The sequence below is a fragment of the Balaenoptera physalus genome (assembly GCF_965194825.1).
Source record: "Balaenoptera physalus genome assembly, chromosome: 13".
Taxonomy (NCBI): Eukaryota; Metazoa; Chordata; class Mammalia; order Artiodactyla; family Balaenopteridae; genus Balaenoptera; species Balaenoptera physalus.
In genome coordinates, this window is record NC_138892.1 from 38326023 (window position 1) to 38343659 (window position 17637).

Genomic DNA, 17637 nt, shown 5'->3' on the forward strand with positions numbered 1-17637 from the left:
ACATAGAGTTTCAATATCTGCTGACTTGTTCCTTTCACATATTTCTGTATCACTTAGAGTTGGTGGCGATTCATTTTGGTATTTGGTTCTGTATGTTATCACTTAACTCATTCATATTTTTATTATTTATTTATAAATTTATTTATTTATTTATTTATTTATTTATTTATTTATTATTTTTGGCTGCGTTGTGTCTTTGTTGCTGTGCGCAGGCTTTCTCTAGTTGTGGCGAGCGGGGGCTACTCTTTGTTGCAGTGTGCGGGCTTCTTATTGTGGTGGCTTCTCTCATTGCAGAGCACGGGCTCTAGGTGTGCAGGCTTCAGTAGTTGTGGCACGTGGGCTCAGTAGTTGTGGCTCGTAGGCTCTAGAGCTCAGGCTCAGTAGTTGTGGTGCATGGGCTTAGTTGTTCCGTGGCATGTGGGATCCTCCCAGACCAGGGCTCAAACCCGTGTCATTCTTAACCACTGCGCCACCAGGGAAGCCCCTCATTCATGTTTTTATATTATTTTTCTCATCAGCTAAAAAGAAGAGTATCCCTTTCTTATAACTTCCTTCTTGTCTCCATAATAGTGACTCTTTTCAAAGGAGTAAAATGTTCATTTGTCTTCAAACAATGTTGAAATAGCCTAATGGAAAACAAAGACATGTGGATGAACAACATAATCCAAGATTATTTTTAAGACTGTGGTTATTTTATTTCGAAAATATTTTTTTTTTACTCTTTAGAAACACTGTGTGCTTAGAATAACTATAATTTTAATTCCCTCCAATTCTAAAGGATTTAATTACAAATGGAATTTATTAACCTGTTGCCTGAAGAAGTAGTGCATAGTGTTGACTATGCCTAATCATCTACTGAGTAAACTAAATGTGTTTTCTCCTTTAAAAAAAAAAATAACAGAACAAGTTTACAATATGGAATTATGTGCTTAAAGAGGTTGAATTATGACCGAAAAGAACTAGAAAGAAGACGAGAAGCAAGCCAACATGAAATAAAAGGTAATATGTCTTTCTTTCATATCAAATGCCTTTTTTTTTCTGGGATTTTTAGCTTTCACTTTTATGAACCTAAAATGCTGTATGCATTACAATTGTCATTAAGTAACGTAAGTGTTCAGCTAGAAGAGTGTCATCATTATTTCTTTTTCATTACTTTTCTGATTAAAACTCAGAAAAGGATATCATCACTTTATGAGATAGATATCCCATTTGGGGAATATTCTTGATTTTCTGAATTGAGATTTATTCCTCTGAACCTATTACTTATATATTCTGTTTATCCTAAAGATGCCTTCACATAGATAGTTTTGTCAGACTTTTAATAGAACATTCTCATTATGATTCAGAGAAACATGGTATATAATTTATTTACAGCAGTTTATCCCTGGTTTGCATCATTTGAATTTTATTTCAGTGACCAAATATTTTATTTTTATAATATAGTTGTTGAAATTATACAGGGATTTTTATATAGAAGTTACAGAGGGAATTTTCCCCTATAAATGAGACTAGTCCACTAATAATTTTAGCTAGGAATGATTTTAGAAACATTACTAACTGCTGCAACTATTGTTTGTACAAACCAATAAGATACTTCCTATAACAGACTTATTAGAAAAGTACTGTATTTAGTAATTAACCCTTTAAATGTTAAGCAGTACCTTAATATACAGGGGAAATAATTGTTTAAAAAGAACAACATGTTAGACTTCATACTTGTTAGAGACCACTTTATTTTTATTACTGTTGTTGTTGAAGGAAAATTTAATGATTAGGTATAAGATATAAATATCTACGGGACTTTTTTGGGCAAAAATCATAAGCCCTTTTATGTCTATTTATACTTTTTAATGGAAAAAAGCCTCAAATTTTTGGAAGAAAATTTTGAGTAGAAGCAAAATAAACTCCTTATATTTCTGTTTACCATTACCCAGGAGTTGATATATGGAAGCATTTCATCAAATTCAATAAGTGTTTGTACATTAATTGTTCAAAGTTAGGCACGAGTCTGTTTATTGTAATCCTCACTGCCTTTAGGGCTTACCTAAGACATGAAAATAGTATATATTACATGTTACCCTTCCTTCCCATATTAAAGTTTAGCACTGTTTTATTCTTTCAGATCACCTATCTTAGACTTCTGTAATTTTCATTTGTGATAAATATTGTCAGAAATCACTTTTATCTTTGGCAGTTCTTGGATAGTACATTAGTTTGAGTGGAATGGGTTTGAATGCCTGTGAAGGTGATTGATTAAAAATATTTTTCTATATATGGTTCATTGGAGAGTAGACAGACACACAACAGATTTCTTGTAACACTTCATTTGACTCATTACCTAGGAGCAAGAAAATGTTCTTCCATTATCAAAATTGGGTTATTTGATTTCACTTTATTTTGGGGACCCAGGAAATTGCAAGTTGTTTTTAGAGCACTGCTGTTCAGTTGAATTGAAATTTGGGAACTAATTGGCCAAAGAAAGACACCAAAAGGAAGTCTGTGCTTGACCTAACAGAAGATGTTTTAGCACACAAATAGATTTTACCCATGGGATATCCGTTTCTGGTTTTCTTTTTTGAAGTATTTTTTCCAATTAGATTTTATTATGCTTGGTCTCATCACATGAAATGCTTCTTATATAGACAGATGATTTGGCACTACATCAAATATTATATTAGTATTTGGCAATTGCTAGTTAGAGTGTAGCTCTGAGAAAAACTGCCAGGATTCACTATGATTATACACAGGCAACTCCATGTGTGATGTAGCTGTGAGTGAGATCATATATAGCTCGTTTCCTATAACTGATCTGATGACATTTACAGGAATAACTCTTGACTGTGACTAGGGGTCTCGGTCATTATCTGAAGTGTTAATTAACCTTGACCTTAATGAACAGCTTTCTGCAGTGAGGAGACAATGTGAATATCAAGAATCTATAAGCATTTAATTTGTTGCTAGGAAACAGTCAACACTGATCTCTAGACATTTATTGTTTAGGTCAAGAGGATCCTTACAAAGCTTTAAAGTCAGAGCATAAATTTTGCTTGGAAACAGATTTATAGAAAGGGATCTGATTTACAAAATGAAAAAAAAAACAAAACTATGTTGTTCTGAAGAAGAGAATTTGGTATTAGTGTCTTATTTACCTTTACCCTGTAAATAAATGGATTATTTTATATTTATTATTTCATGAATAACTACAGGTATGGCAATGGAATTTTTGGTAGACGTATATTTACAGAAATATGGTAACTACAAAATATGTCATAACTATCAAAATATAAATCCAGCTCCAGAAAAGAAGAAATACTTCCTATTTACAAATCCATTTAGTGTAAAGAAAACTCGACATTTTTGTTGAACTATTGTCCCATTAGTTTTTTAAATGTTGCATTTAGTAAAAATAATTGGAGAACTGTTACTGCCAAGCATACATACCTACCCAACTTTTGAAGTGCAAGTGTGGTATAACCAGTAGGTAGAACTAATCAGTTGCTATCAACAGCAGCTGACTAATGTAACCAAAATATAATACCAACCACCTGACATCCTGTTTTCTGAGGTCTAATGCCTCAATGGAAAAACTAATGAACGCTCAGAGGAAAACATATACTTTAGGACTGACCAGGGAGACCCAGTGAATATATATATAATATAAAATTTCCATAGATAGTAAGGATTATTACCTAAGTCCTTTGCTTTGCTGAAGACATGGGGAAAGAAAGAGCTGAAACTCTGAGGGAGACAATAAACATCCTACTTCCTGAAGAAACTCATTCTTTGGCTGGAGCAGGATATAGTAATGCAATTGTGGAAAGTGGGCATTTTGAGTCTTCCCTCACACGTTTCTCATTAAACCAAATCCAAAGAGAGACTTAGGGCCTTTCTTTTGAAATAAGATTGTTCAAGCCACAATAGGAGTTAAGTAGAGGTACGTGAGGTATATATACCTTCCAGATTCATATGCAAATGCTTTACCACCACCATGGATTGGTAGAGACGAAAAGAGTACAAATTAATCTGAGGAATTTCCACTTCTGACTATAATGGAATACATTAAATCAGATCAATCTTCAACCAAGAACAAGTAGAAAAACTAGATCAATCAATAAACAGCTGTTTGAAGGCAGCAGAAAGCAACTAAGACACCCAAGACTTGAGAGGCCATGATCTTGAGCAAAAGAGAAATGTGTTGAGAGGTAAGCCTGTCATTCTCTGCTGCTTTTCCCTGTCTTACAGAACAGGGGAGGGAACATTGTAATTTAGAGGTGCCAAAGCTGCCAGGCCTTGAGGAACCAAGAACCTGGAGAAACAGGAAATAAGTAAGCCTGACACTTTATGCAAAGTTCCTCTTGAGGCATTTTTCAGTCATAAAGTCAGGGATTTTATATATATATATATATATATATATATATATATACACACACACATATATACACACACATACACACATATATATATATATACACACACACATATATATACATATATATGTATATATATATATAAAACGTCAAATAATGGGACCAAATGAGGAAAACCAAAAGGAATAAAACAGAAAATAGAAATATATCCACAAGTGACCCTGGATGATTTTTTTTCAGACATGGACTTTAAAACAATTGTGATTAATGCGTTAAGAAAATAGGTGACAAAATGGAAAATTTTTAATAAATAGCTAGAATCAATATGTTAAGAAATGATTAAATGGAAATTTTAAGAAGCAGAAAGTTTAAACTGGAACTAATAATGAAATAAAAGATCAGTTGAAAATATCTGGCCTGAAACGTGAAAAGAAATAAAAGGATGAGTGATACAAAACAGATCATTAGAGACTGGACACAGGGAGGAGTCTAGTATAGGTGTAATTGGAATCCCTGAAAGAGAGGTAAGAGAGAATGAGGAAGAAGCAATAGTTGAAAAGATACTGGTGGATATTTTTTTTTAATGAATGGGAACAACAAGCCACAGATTCAAGACACTTTATGAATGCCAAGCAAGATTAAAAAGAAAAAGGCTGGGAGAACACATCTGGGCACGGTAAAGCTGCTAAAAACCATGACCAGAATAAGACAAAACAAAATAAAACAAACAAACAACAACGACAACAAAAATTTAGAACCTTCCAGAGAAGACTCCACATTACTTTCAAAGGAGCAACACTTGAGCTATCTGACTCCACAACTGAAATAACAACCAGATGAAAACGGAATGACATCCTTAAAATGCTGATTGAAACTAACATCTCACCTAAAACTCTATAACTGTATCAATATTAAAGATAGAATTAATATATTTCAGATAAATAAAATCTGAGAGAAAACATCACCAGAAAATCCAAGGAGAAAAGGGAATATGAACATAGAGAAATATCTTCATATTCTCTAGAGATAGGCAAATATTTCTTATACATGACACAAAAATCATTAACCCTAAAGGAAGATAGATAAACTGAAATTCATTACAATTAAGCACTTAGGGTCACTGAAAGAATTAGGAGAGTGAAAGACAGTTTCAGAGTTGGAAAAGCTATTTGCAATACACATCTACAAAAGACTCATATCTAGAATATCTATAGAACTCTTACAAATGAACAAGAAAAGGATATATGTTTAAAAAATGAGAAGAAGATACATAGGAGCTTCATAAAAAAGGATTTCCAAATGGCCAGTAAATGGATACAAAATTGCTTAACAAGCAGGTATCAGGGAGTTACAGATCAAAACTAAGATAAGATACAAAGGGATAGTTTGCTAGGGCTGTTGTAATAGAGTAACACACATTGGGAGGTTTAAACAACAGAAATGTAGTATCTCACAGTTCTTGAGGCTAGATTAAAGTATCAGCAGGGTTGGTTCCTTCTGAGGGCTGTGAGGAACAATCAGTTCCATGCCTCTCCCTCACCTTCTGGTGGTTTACTGGCAATGTTGGCGTTCTTCAATTTATAGAAGCATCACCTTGATCTCTGCCTTCATCTTCATATGGTGTTCTCCCTGTGTGCATATCTTATTTCCAAATTTCCGCTTTTAAGAAGAAAACCAGTCATACTGAATTAGGACTCAGCCTAATACGCTCATTTTAACTCAATTACTTCTGTAAAGACTATATCTCCAAATAAGGTTACTTTCTGAGGTACTGGGGATTAGGACTTCAACATATGAATTTGTGGGGAGGCGGCAATTCAACGCATAACAACATAATGTTACCATAATGGCTAAAAACAAGCAAATTAAAAAAAAAAAAAAACCAAACAAGTGAAAAATACAAAATATTGGTAAAGATGCAGATTTTCATGCACTGCTACTGGGGGTTTTAAATTGTGAGAGTGGTATTTAGCAATATCTGCTAACATTAAATGTATGTATAAAACATGACTCACCAATTCTGTTCCTTGCTATTTACTCAACAGCAATATGTATATATACAGCCAACAGAAAAATACATAAATAAGAATGTTCAAAGCAGCACTATTTTTAATAACCCACAGTAGAATCCACCCAAATTTCCATCAACAGTATAAGGGATAAATTGTGACATAATCATACAATGGAATACTAAATAAACAAGCTACTGCTATTTGCCATAACATGAGTGAACCCTATATTGAGTGAAGATACATATTGTACAACTTCATTTATAAAAAACTAAAAAATCAGGCAAAATTAATCTGGGGTGAGCATAGTCAGAATATTGGTTATTGTTGGGGTGGGGATAATAACTGAGAAAGGACATGCGGGGACCTCTGTGGTGCTGAAGTATCACTTTATTGCTTTAATGTTATACACAAGAAAATCTAAATTGGTTATAAATTAATGCATTAGGACAAATTAGTAATGCTTTTGAGGAACTTAATATATAAATACTCCCCCCCCCACACACACACAAAGAAGAAAATACTAATAAGATTTTTGCAGGTAATTTAAATTGGGGAAATGAACAGTTGAAGTTGAATAGTTCCCAAAGTATTCTTTATACTTTTTCCAGGTAAGGTATAAATTTCATTCTGAAAGAAAAAAAAAATAGGAAAACTTACTTTTACTGTACTAGTAAATTATGGGTTTCATTTCCCTTTCTAGAAATGAAAAAATGTTTTAATTCTTTTTTTAGAAAAAAAGTTTTAATTCTTTTCTCATTTCCCCTTAAGGATTGTAATTTAGAGGTGCCAAAGCTGCCAGGCCTTGAGGAACCTCAAGGATTAGAAAAAAAGTTTTAACTCTTTTCTTATTTCCCCTTAAGTTCCTCAAAATTCTTTCTTTTCAATGGAACATTCTGGTCCTTCTGACTGTTTTGCTGGCTATTATGTAGTATTATGTCAACTCATAATGAGAAGGAATGGAAAAAGGATAAAATATACTTTGATATGTTTTTGTCTAAAAAGGTATATATGACATTTTTCTCTAAAGGTTTTAGTTTTAGAAAATAAAATTCAAAGTGTTTTGTACCTTAGTAAAATATTGCGTTTCAACCTAAAAGGAAAAACAACTTATGACTTGAGAGTGGTTGATTTTTGGATTAGTATGTGATTGAGAAATAATGGATTGACAAAATAGTAGGGTAAGTATCAAACTATTGAGTGCCTGTTCTCTTACTATTCTGTTCTCTGACTTATTGCTTCAGATGGGAAAAAAAAAGTTTCTTCTAGCCTATACACAATAGTCAGGTAGTAGTTTAAAAATACTCTGATGAAGAACCGTAGTAGATTGTCATCTTGCTCTCTCGACTGAAGAGCTGTATATGGACACAAATAAGAAATGTCCCCATCTGGTGGTAAAAGCATTGAACTTCAGACAGACTCCTAGAGCTCCAGAATGAAAACAAGAAACACTTTGAGACATTATGTTCCATGTGATGGAAATGCTCTCATTTCAGTGATAACAAACACTCTTAAAATCACAAATTTTTTTCTGGGCCAGAAGTAGAAAGGGTTAGTTATTAGAATGGTAAATACCTGTAACACAAGGAGCCAGCTGCACTAGGGAGTGGATAAAGAAGCCAGCATAAATGCTGACTTGGCCAGACGCCTGTGGCTCATTTCAGCTAGCAGTTTTTATTTACTATGCAAAATACTGCAGCCTAAAATGATGCACCTCTTTTTCTAGATGTGTTGGTGTGGAGCAATGATCGAGTTATTCGCTGGATACAAGCAATTGGACTTCGAGAATATGCAAATAATATTCTTGAAAGTGGTGTGCATGGCTCACTTATAGCCCTGGATGAGAACTTTGACTACAGCAGCTTAGCTTTATTACTACAGATTCCAACACAGAATACCCAGGCAAGCCCCTTTGTGCTGTAGTTGCACTATGCCCTGGTTTATGTAAGGACAAAGTAAACTTTTAGGAAAAAAAAGTTGGCTGCGTATTCATGATTTCTAATGGGAGTTAGTTCAACCTTTGATATATGTCACTGGGACTTTAATTTCAAGCTACTGGATTTCTAGCCAAAACAAAATCATAAAATTAAGTAGAAAGGGATTTAGAAGTTATGTGGTCCAACCTCCCACCTGAATGCCAGATTCCCCCAAACGATATCCCTGACAGATGGCCTTTAGTCTCTGCCTCTCTCTGAGGGGCAGTCATTTCTATTTACATGTCTGAATTATACAGACACTCAGCTCTGGGTGTGCCATTGATTCCCAAGTCTGGATAATTATTTGAATTGCTGGAGTTCCTTAAAAACTTAAAATAAAACGTGCAATCTACATCACAAGCCTAAGAAATCAGATATCAAGAGATAGGGCACAGGAACCCTAATCATTTAAAGTTTCCCCAAATTATGATGATTGGCCAGGTTTGAGAACTACCTGCATAGACTTGATAAAAATGTTGCAGTCTAACTTTACTTTTTATTTCATTTTTATATATTTCAAAGTTTACATAAAATATTCAATTGGAATAAAGTAACAAAGTGAGGTCAAACCCTTTGACCTCAGACGTTTATGTGAGGCTGTCTCTACTGTCCACAGACTAAAGAAAATTGCCCTTCCTTGTGTTTATAGTTAAAATTTACAATGGCTTATAAATATAGAGGATGAAAAAAATAAGACCCCTGTAAATAAAACAGGGTATTGGAATGTTTTCTCAGGTAAATATAATCGCTATGATTTTTCAAATAAAAGGTGACTTCAATGATGTTAACTGTAATCTGATCTCAACAGGCAAGGCAGATTCTCGAAAGGGAATACAATAACCTCCTGGCTCTGGGAACTGAACGGCGACTGGATGAAGTAAGTCTTTGTCTGTCATTCAAAAGGGACCTGGGACAGTACAAGTAAAATGGCTTTCAAGGACTAGTGCTCAAAATTAATCAGATGCTTGTTCTATGGATAGAATCTAGAATTCTCCCCACTATTATTCTTAAATATTTAATTTTACTAATTTGATTTGGGAAAGAACTTTATGAATTCATAGATATTATCATATCAGCAGTTAGAAACACTAAGAAGTAATTCAAATTCAGACATTTTTCATGAGCTATGACAGCAAAATAATGTTGAGCAAAAATTTTTAAAATTGTAAGTAATGATAACACTAGTCCTAATAAATTCAGCTCTTTAATAAGGGATGTGCTTATTTCTTAAATATCAGTATATCTTCACAGGAAACTTTAGGATATTAAAAGGAAGAGAAAACTTGCTTTCAATAAATGGGAAGCTTTTGATTATTTTAGATATCAATATTGTGTTTTCCTTAAAAATATGAGTAACATTTTAACAGTCATAGGAATTGAAGGTTATATTGAGTGTAAGAATCTCTACACATAGTATATGCATGTTTAAATGATTTGGAAAATAGTAAACATGTAAGTAGTCTCCCAAGATGAAGGAATACAAGGGACGTTAGCACACTCTGTGCATTGATAAACTGTGGATTTTAATATTCCTTCTGAGTTTTTCAAGGATCTTTCTGGAAAAAATGGGGAGGAAACCTGAGTATGAAGTGGAAAATACAGTGATGCATAATTCTGTGTTGCAAAATGCAGGTGTTTCTTGGCTGTAAATAAAAGCTGATTAAAATAGTTTTGTGAATGAACACAGCAGTTCCTAAAATGAGACAATAATTCCACATTCAAATGGGCAGGGCAGGTGATCTTGGTTTTATAAAACCCAAGCTGTCCTTTTCAGAGGAGGTTAGACAGATAAGCTCTACAGTCTTGACCTCAGCTAACTTCCTGTAAATTCATACTCCTGTCCAATCAGGATAATGATTAATATTTTTGAAAAACAGTTAATATTTAACTGATTTTAATTTTATAACTTTGATAATCTTTTCAATACTTATTCTTTTTTTAAAATTTTTTATTGAAGTATAGTTAATTTACAATGTTGTGGTAGTTTCTCGTGTACAGCAAAGTGATTCAGTTCTATGTATATATGTGTATATATATGTGTGTATATGTACATATATATTCTTTTTCATATTCTTTTCCATTATGGTTTGGTTTTTTTTTTAATTTTTCTTTTGGTTTTTATTTATCCATTTAGCCACTTAAAATTTTTTTTAATTTTAAAATTTTCTTATTGAAGTATAGTTGATGTACAGTATTATATAAGTTATGGTATACAACATAGTGATTCACAATTTTTAAAGGTTATACTCCGTTTATAATTATTATAAAATATTGGCTATATTCCCCGTATTGTACAACATATCCTTGTAGCTTATTTTATACATTATAGTTTGTACCTCTTAAGCCCCAACCCTATTTTACCCCTCTGCCCTTCCCTCTCCCCACTGGTAACCACTAGTTTGTTCACTGTATCTGTGAATCTGTTTCTTTTTTTGTTATATTCACTAGTTTATTTTTTAGATTTCACATATAAGTGATATCATATAGTATTTGTGTTTCTCTGTCTGACTTATTTCACTTAGCATAAGACTCTCCGAGTCCATCCATGTTGCTGCAAATGGCAAAATTTCATTCTTTTTTATGGCTGAGTAGTATCCATTGTATATATACATGCAACATCCTTTTTATCCATTCATCTATTGATGAACACTTAGGTTGCTTCCATATCTTGGCAATTGTAAATAATGCTGCTATGAACATTGAGGTGCATGTATCTTTTCGAATTCGTGTTTTCATTTTTTTCGGATATATACCCAGGAGTGGAATTGCTGGGTCATGTGGTAGTTCTACTTTTAGTTTTTTGAGAAACCTCCATACTGTTTTCCACAATGGCTGCAGCGATTTACATTCCCACCAACAGTGTAAGAGGGTTCCCTTTTGCCACACCCCCTCCAGCATTTCTTATTTGTGTTCTTTTTGATGACAGCCATTCTGACAGGTGTGAGGTGATATCTCATTATGGTTTTAATTTGCATTTCTCTGATGATTAATGATGTTGAGCATCTTGTCACATGTCTGCTGGCCATCTGAATGTCCTCTTTGGAAAAATGTCTATTCACGTCTTCTGCCCATTTTTTAATTGGGTTGTTTGTCTTTTTGTTGTCGAGTTATATGAGCTATTTATATATTTTGGATATTAACCCCTTATCAGTCATATCATTTGCAAATGTTTTCTCCTGTTCAGTAGGTTGTCTTTCTAGCTACTATTGTGGAATTCTCTATTTCTCCCTTCAGTTCTGTCAGGCGTTGTTTCATGTATTTTGGGACTCTGTTGTTAGGTGCACATAATTACATCATTTTGATGAATTGACCCTTTTATCATTATAAAATATCTCTGTCTTTAGTATATTTCTTGGTCTTAAAGTCTATTTTATCTAATATTGGTATAGACACTTTACCTCACTTGTGGTTACTGTTTGCATGGTGTATATTTTTTCATTCTTTTGCTTTCAACCTATTTGTGTCTATGCATCTAAAATGTCTCTTGTAGGGAGTGTATAATTGAATCTTGTTTTTTTAATCTGTTTTGATAATGTTTAAGTCATTCACATTTAGTCTGAATGTTATTTATATTTAGAGTAATTATTGATATGGTTGGATTTCTCTCTGCAATTTTATTTTTTTCTATATGCTTCATGTCTTCTTTTGTTTTTGTTGTGCTTCTGTTCTTCCTTTACTGTCTTCTTTTGTGTTAAGTACTTTTCTAATGTACATTTTAATTCCTTTGTGGTTTCTTTATTATATTTTTGAGTTACTAGTCTCAGTTTGTTCTAGAGATTATAATATGTAATTTATCACAATATACTTCAGATTAATACTAACTCAATTCTAATAAATTATCAAAACTTTGCTCCAATATAGCTCAATTCCCTCCCTTACCCTTTGTGCTATTATTGTCACATATATTGCATCCAATGTGTTATAAATCCAATAAGTGTTATAATTATTGCTTTATATGTCTTTTTAAAAATTTAAGAGGAGAAAAAATATATTTATAGAATTTTTTATATTAAACCACATGTTTATCATTTCTGGTTCTTTTCATTTTCTTCTGTGGATTCAAGTTACTGTCTGGTGTCCTTTCCTTTCTCCAATATAACTCTATTCCCTCTCTATGTTATAAACCGGACAATTGTTTTTTAACTCAGAGAATAAAAGAGAAAATATGTTTGTAGTGTCTTTGTATTTACCTATATAATTGCCTTTTGCTCTTTATTTCTTCATGTGGATTTGATTTACTGTCAGGTGTCGTTTCCTTTTACCCTGAAGGACTTCCTTTAGTATTTTTTATAAGGCAGGCCTGTTAGCAACAAATTCTCACTCTCTGTTTGTCTGGGAGTGTCTTTATTTCACCTTCATTGTTGAAGGATACTTTTATTGGACGAAGACTTCTTGATTGACAGGATATTTTTTCTTTCAGCACTTTGAATATGCCATCTCATTCCTTCTGGCCTCCATTGTTTCTGATACAAAATTAGCTGTTAATTTTATTGTGGTTCCCTTGTATGATACATCAATTTCTCTCTTGCGTTCAAGATTTTCACTGTCTTTTAGCAGTTTTACTATGATGTCTACTTGGACTTTGGATGTGTAAATTAATGTTTTTCATCAAATTTTTGAATTTTTGGACTATTATTTCTTCAAATATGTTTTTCTGCCTAATTCTCTCCTCCTCTGGAATTCTCATTAAGTGTATATTGTGTGTTCAATGATGTTCCATGGGTATCTGAGGCTCTGTTCATTTTTCTTCATTCTTTTTTTCTTTCTGTTCTTTAGACTGAATAATCTCAATTGCTGTATCTTCACGTTTGCTGATTCTTTATTCTTCCAGCTCAAAGATGCTATTGAACCTCTCTAGTGAACTTTTAATTTCAGTTATTTCACTTTTCAATTCCAGAATTTCCATTAGATTCTCTCTCTCTGTATATATATTATATTATATATAATACATATCATATAATTTATGCCTCTCTATTGATATCCTCTATTTGATGAGTATTTCCTTTTTTTTAACATCTTTATTAGAGTATAATTGCTTTACAATGGTGTGTTAGTTTCTGCTTTATAACAAAGTGAATCAGTTATACATATACACATATCCCCATATCTCTTCCCTCTTGCAGCTCCCTCCCTCCCACCCTCCCTATCCCACCCCTCTAGGTGGTCACAAAGCACCAAGCTGATCTCCCTGTGCTATGTGGTTGCTTCCCACTAGCTATCTATTTTACATTTGGTAGTGTATATATGTCCATATCACTCTCTCACTTTGTCCAGGCTTACCCTTCCCCCTCCCCATATCCTCAAGTCCATTCTCTAGTAGGTCTGCGTCTTTATTCCTATCTTGCCCCTAGGTTCTTCATGACCATTTTTTTTTTTAGATTCCATATATACATGTTAGCATACAGTATTTGTTTTTCTCTTTCTGACTTACTTCACTCTGTATGACAGACTCTAGGTTCATCCACCTCACTACAAATAACTCAATTTCTTTTTATGTCCATTATGGTTTATTACAGGATACTGAATATACGTTCCTGTGTTGTACAGTAGGGCCTTGTTGTTTATGTATTTTATATATAGTAGTTTGTATCTGCTTTTAATCCTTATTCTTAATTGTTGAATCAAAAAGATAGTCTGCATAAACACATACACACTTTTAAATACAATTATTCTCCTTAAAAGTTGGAAAAATAATTTTAATAAAAATTATTAAAGATCTGTCATATCTTTAGATTCTAAAATGCAGACTGACCTGAAGTAGAGGTCCAGTCAAGGACACAAGTCTATGTGGGTTCTAGTGTTGCTTCTTAAAAGTAATGAACAAGTTGAAAGGCCTAAATGGAACGTTATTATCTGCCTTTAAAATATGCTGCCTCTTTTTATTACTAAAAAAGCACATGATTTTGTCATTCAAACCCTCTAGTCGCTTTTGTCTCAGTTTTTTGTTTGTTTCTTTGTTTGATTTTGGTTTTGTTTTTTGAGTGTGAACAAAAATATCTAAACAACTTAGCTGGAGCCAGAATAGACTTGTTTCTGGGGCTGATCGCATTCAGATTCCACTGAAATGATTTGAGAAGTGCTCATGTGCTGCTACAGACAGAGGATATCCTCAGCTGAGAGCATATCATCTTTCAATCTCCTCTCATGGAAACCTTTTCCTGTGATGTTGTGGCTTATAGTTCCCATTAACTTTCTGCAGTAACACTATGTTGAAAGAGCAGAAGTTAAGAAATCATGATTTAAATTCTCAACTTACTGGCATATTTTTGAGCCCTTATCTCACACATTATAGGAGCTGTACATTCCTACAATGTAATGTAATGTTTTATAGAACTGAAGAAAATTTATGCTCATGCAACAACTTCTCCAAGATTCAAGAAGTCAGAGAGGCCACAACTGTGAAATTCTGCTTCTTTTTTCCATTTATAAACATTTGGAGGTCTAAGGCAAAGTAAAATGCAGCAGCTGAGAAGAGTAGCAGAAATCTCTTAAAGTGTAAAATGGCTATCAAATCTAAGCAAAATTTATATATTAATAATAAGGATTCTAAAAGAAAAATGGATAAATGTAATTACATAAATGATTTTATTTTTCCCAGATTAACCTTGTATGCTACTTAAATTAGTAGTCTATGATGAAGAATACTTTATAGTGTTTCTTATTTATAACAATGATGAATATCTATCTATATTCTCTATGCCCAAATGAAGTCACCTGAGCTAGCAGAGTCAACCACACATATTTAACTATAATTTTAGGGAGTAGACAGTCCTTCCTTTGATGAAAAACTTAGTGATATAAGAAGATAAGATCTATGTAGAATGATTAATATTTTCCTTAGATTAGAAACAAAGAATATAATCAGTCAAATGGTAAATTACATATTGTTGCTTACCAATTCAGAGAAAATAATTGTTTGTCTGCAGGTACAATATGTATGCACAGACAGGGAAGATTTTATGCAATTAAGATATAATAGAATCAGCAACAAGAATTACATTGTAAAACAGCAACCAGAGTTACATTATGCTTTTAGTGGCATCTAATGAGCACATGTATTTATTAAAAGGAAGGTGACCATTTGCATAGGGTTTTCAACAAACTACAAGTTAATTCTGTATCAGCTGAAATCTAGCAAATGACAAATTTAGTTTCTTACACAGAATATAAATTATAGTATCCCATATGAGCCAGGTTGTATCAAATATAGATTTCCCATAACATATATCTTGTATACATAAAAGCAAAATTCATGAAATAGTTCATCAAGTGTGTGAACCAAATAGTGTTTACCCGATACTTATTCAACTAAGTATATCATCTCATACCATAAAAACAGTTGGCATGAAGTGCAACAAAGTATACCAAATATTCTTTTTGGAAAAACTTTGGGGTTTTATTTTAAATTGTCAAAGATTTTACTTTTATATATGTTTTAGATTCAAAATCATATGAACTTTTTAATAAAAACATTTCTATTTCACATATCCTGCATTCTCATTTTGGAATCAATATAACCCTCGAAATAAAGTATAATATTCCATATGTATACTTTACAGACTGAATGTACATAATCAGTGTTACATGTTTTAAGCACCTGGACTAGTTTATTTGTTTTCATTACATCAAATTGTATCTCTGTACCGGCAGAGTGATGACAAGAATTTCAGGCGTGGGTCGACCTGGAGAAGGCAGTTTCCTCCCCGTGAAGTACACGGAATCAGCATGATGCCTGGGTCCTCAGAAACATTACCAGCTGGATTTAGGTTAACCACAACATCGGGGCAGTCAAGGAAAATGACAACGGATGGTACAGTAGTTTTGCATTTCTGCTTATAAAGTAAAAAGCTTGTTTAGCAAATGGTATCATTCTCTGATCTTGCATAGCTTTCTGGAATTGATTCTTTTCTTAAGTTGGTTTGCTCTGCTTGAAGTTTACTTTGCTTTCATCAGACCATACTCTTTTGTAAGCTGCTAATGCATGAACTCATGGCACTTTATTCATATTTTAAAAATAATTTAAAATATCCTAAAAAGGACAATTTTGGCTAATGTCCACATCTAGGAAGAAAAACATCTGCATGATTTGTGTTTCTTTACTCTTCTATTCACCAAGTAAATAATTTGTTCAGAGGATGGATTTGGACTAAAGGTCCTTAATAAATGGAAATTAACTCCACTGTCGCCCTACATGCTTGAATATTGCAAGTTTTCTATTTCATCTTAAAAACTCAGACTCATCAGATATTCTCACCTATGACCAAGGCAGAAGGCCTTAAATAAACAAGCACAACCATGAGAAGAGAATTAAACAAACACAAAACCGACAGTAATTTCCCAATTAGTATTTCCTTCTGTGGACATTAGACTTGTGTTATATACTTCACAAAGGAAAACAGCCATTCTGGAGGAGAGACAAATTTGAAGTTGTAGTCACAAAGTTATGTCTGTCTGGGAAGCAATTAAACAAAAAAGTCCCACTCTCTTTACTGAGACAATCACCTAGAATTATTATTTCTTGTCAAGGTGATAGTTATCATGGCCCTTAAAATAAGTTCCAGTATAAACCATGATCTTTGATCTATATTTCTTCTAAGTTGTTAATATTATGGAACACATTAGCAAAATTCATGAGGAATTTAACATGATTAAAATGAGTATAGAAGCTTTTCAGTACTGGAGGGGAAGGCAATCCATCATACTGAATTCTCCAAGAGCAAATCTTTGCTTCAAACGCAGGAGCACCCAGGGGAACTGTTCTTGTTAACAGATTTCATCTAAGGAGGAATACACAACTTGAAAGCTCAGTTGATCGCATTGGAATAAATTTTCTTTAGTAGCTTGTCTTGAGAAAAGGAATATGAGTGGCTTCTATCTGAGAGAAAGAAGGTCTATTAATATGTTCAGATCCCTTTATGCAGGGAAAATAAATCTTTCTCATCTGAAATTTTGTACTCAATCATCCAAGTCCCTCTAAAGCCCTTTTCTCCATTTGCAGTTCCTTCATCAAGACTGCAGAGGTTAGACAACTCCACTGTTCGCACATACTCATGTTGACCAGCCACTCAAAGGAGGCAGCACTGACTTGCTGTGAGTAGTTTTCCTTGGCTGACAAAAAACAAACCGCCAAAAAAAATGGAACCTACATAGACTAGTAAATATACACGATACTCTTTGGTGTGGCCTAGCAGTACAGAAGTGAGATAACCCCTTTGAATTGCTAGAGAGTGGAAAGGTTCTTTATATTGTAACTCTTAATCTAGGATTTCCTATCACCATCTGTCT

At 33.3% G+C, this 17637-nt stretch overlaps 1 protein-coding gene across 14 annotated transcripts in view; it reads left to right on the top strand.

The window, feature by feature from the left end:
• Positions 1–17637, top strand: part of PPFIA2 (PTPRF interacting protein alpha 2) — a 466902-nt gene that overhangs the window by 445404 nt on the left and 3861 nt on the right. For 9 of the 14 annotated variants that reach the window (XM_082418868.1, XM_082418875.1, XM_082418880.1 and 6 more), the window contains 5 exons: positions 902–999; positions 8103–8278; positions 9161–9229; positions 16003–16162; positions 17351–17442. In XM_082418868.1, the coding sequence (XP_082274994.1) occupies positions 902–999; positions 8103–8278; positions 9161–9229; positions 16003–16162; positions 17351–17409 (562 nt within the window). In that variant the 3' untranslated portion in view covers positions 17410–17442. Of the gene's footprint in view, positions 1–901; positions 1000–4242; positions 4326–8102; positions 8279–9160; positions 9230–16002; positions 16163–17350; positions 17443–17637 lie in introns of those variants that run through there. The other 5 variants (XM_082418877.1, XM_082418869.1, XM_082418871.1 and 2 more) reach the window with 3 other exon arrangements.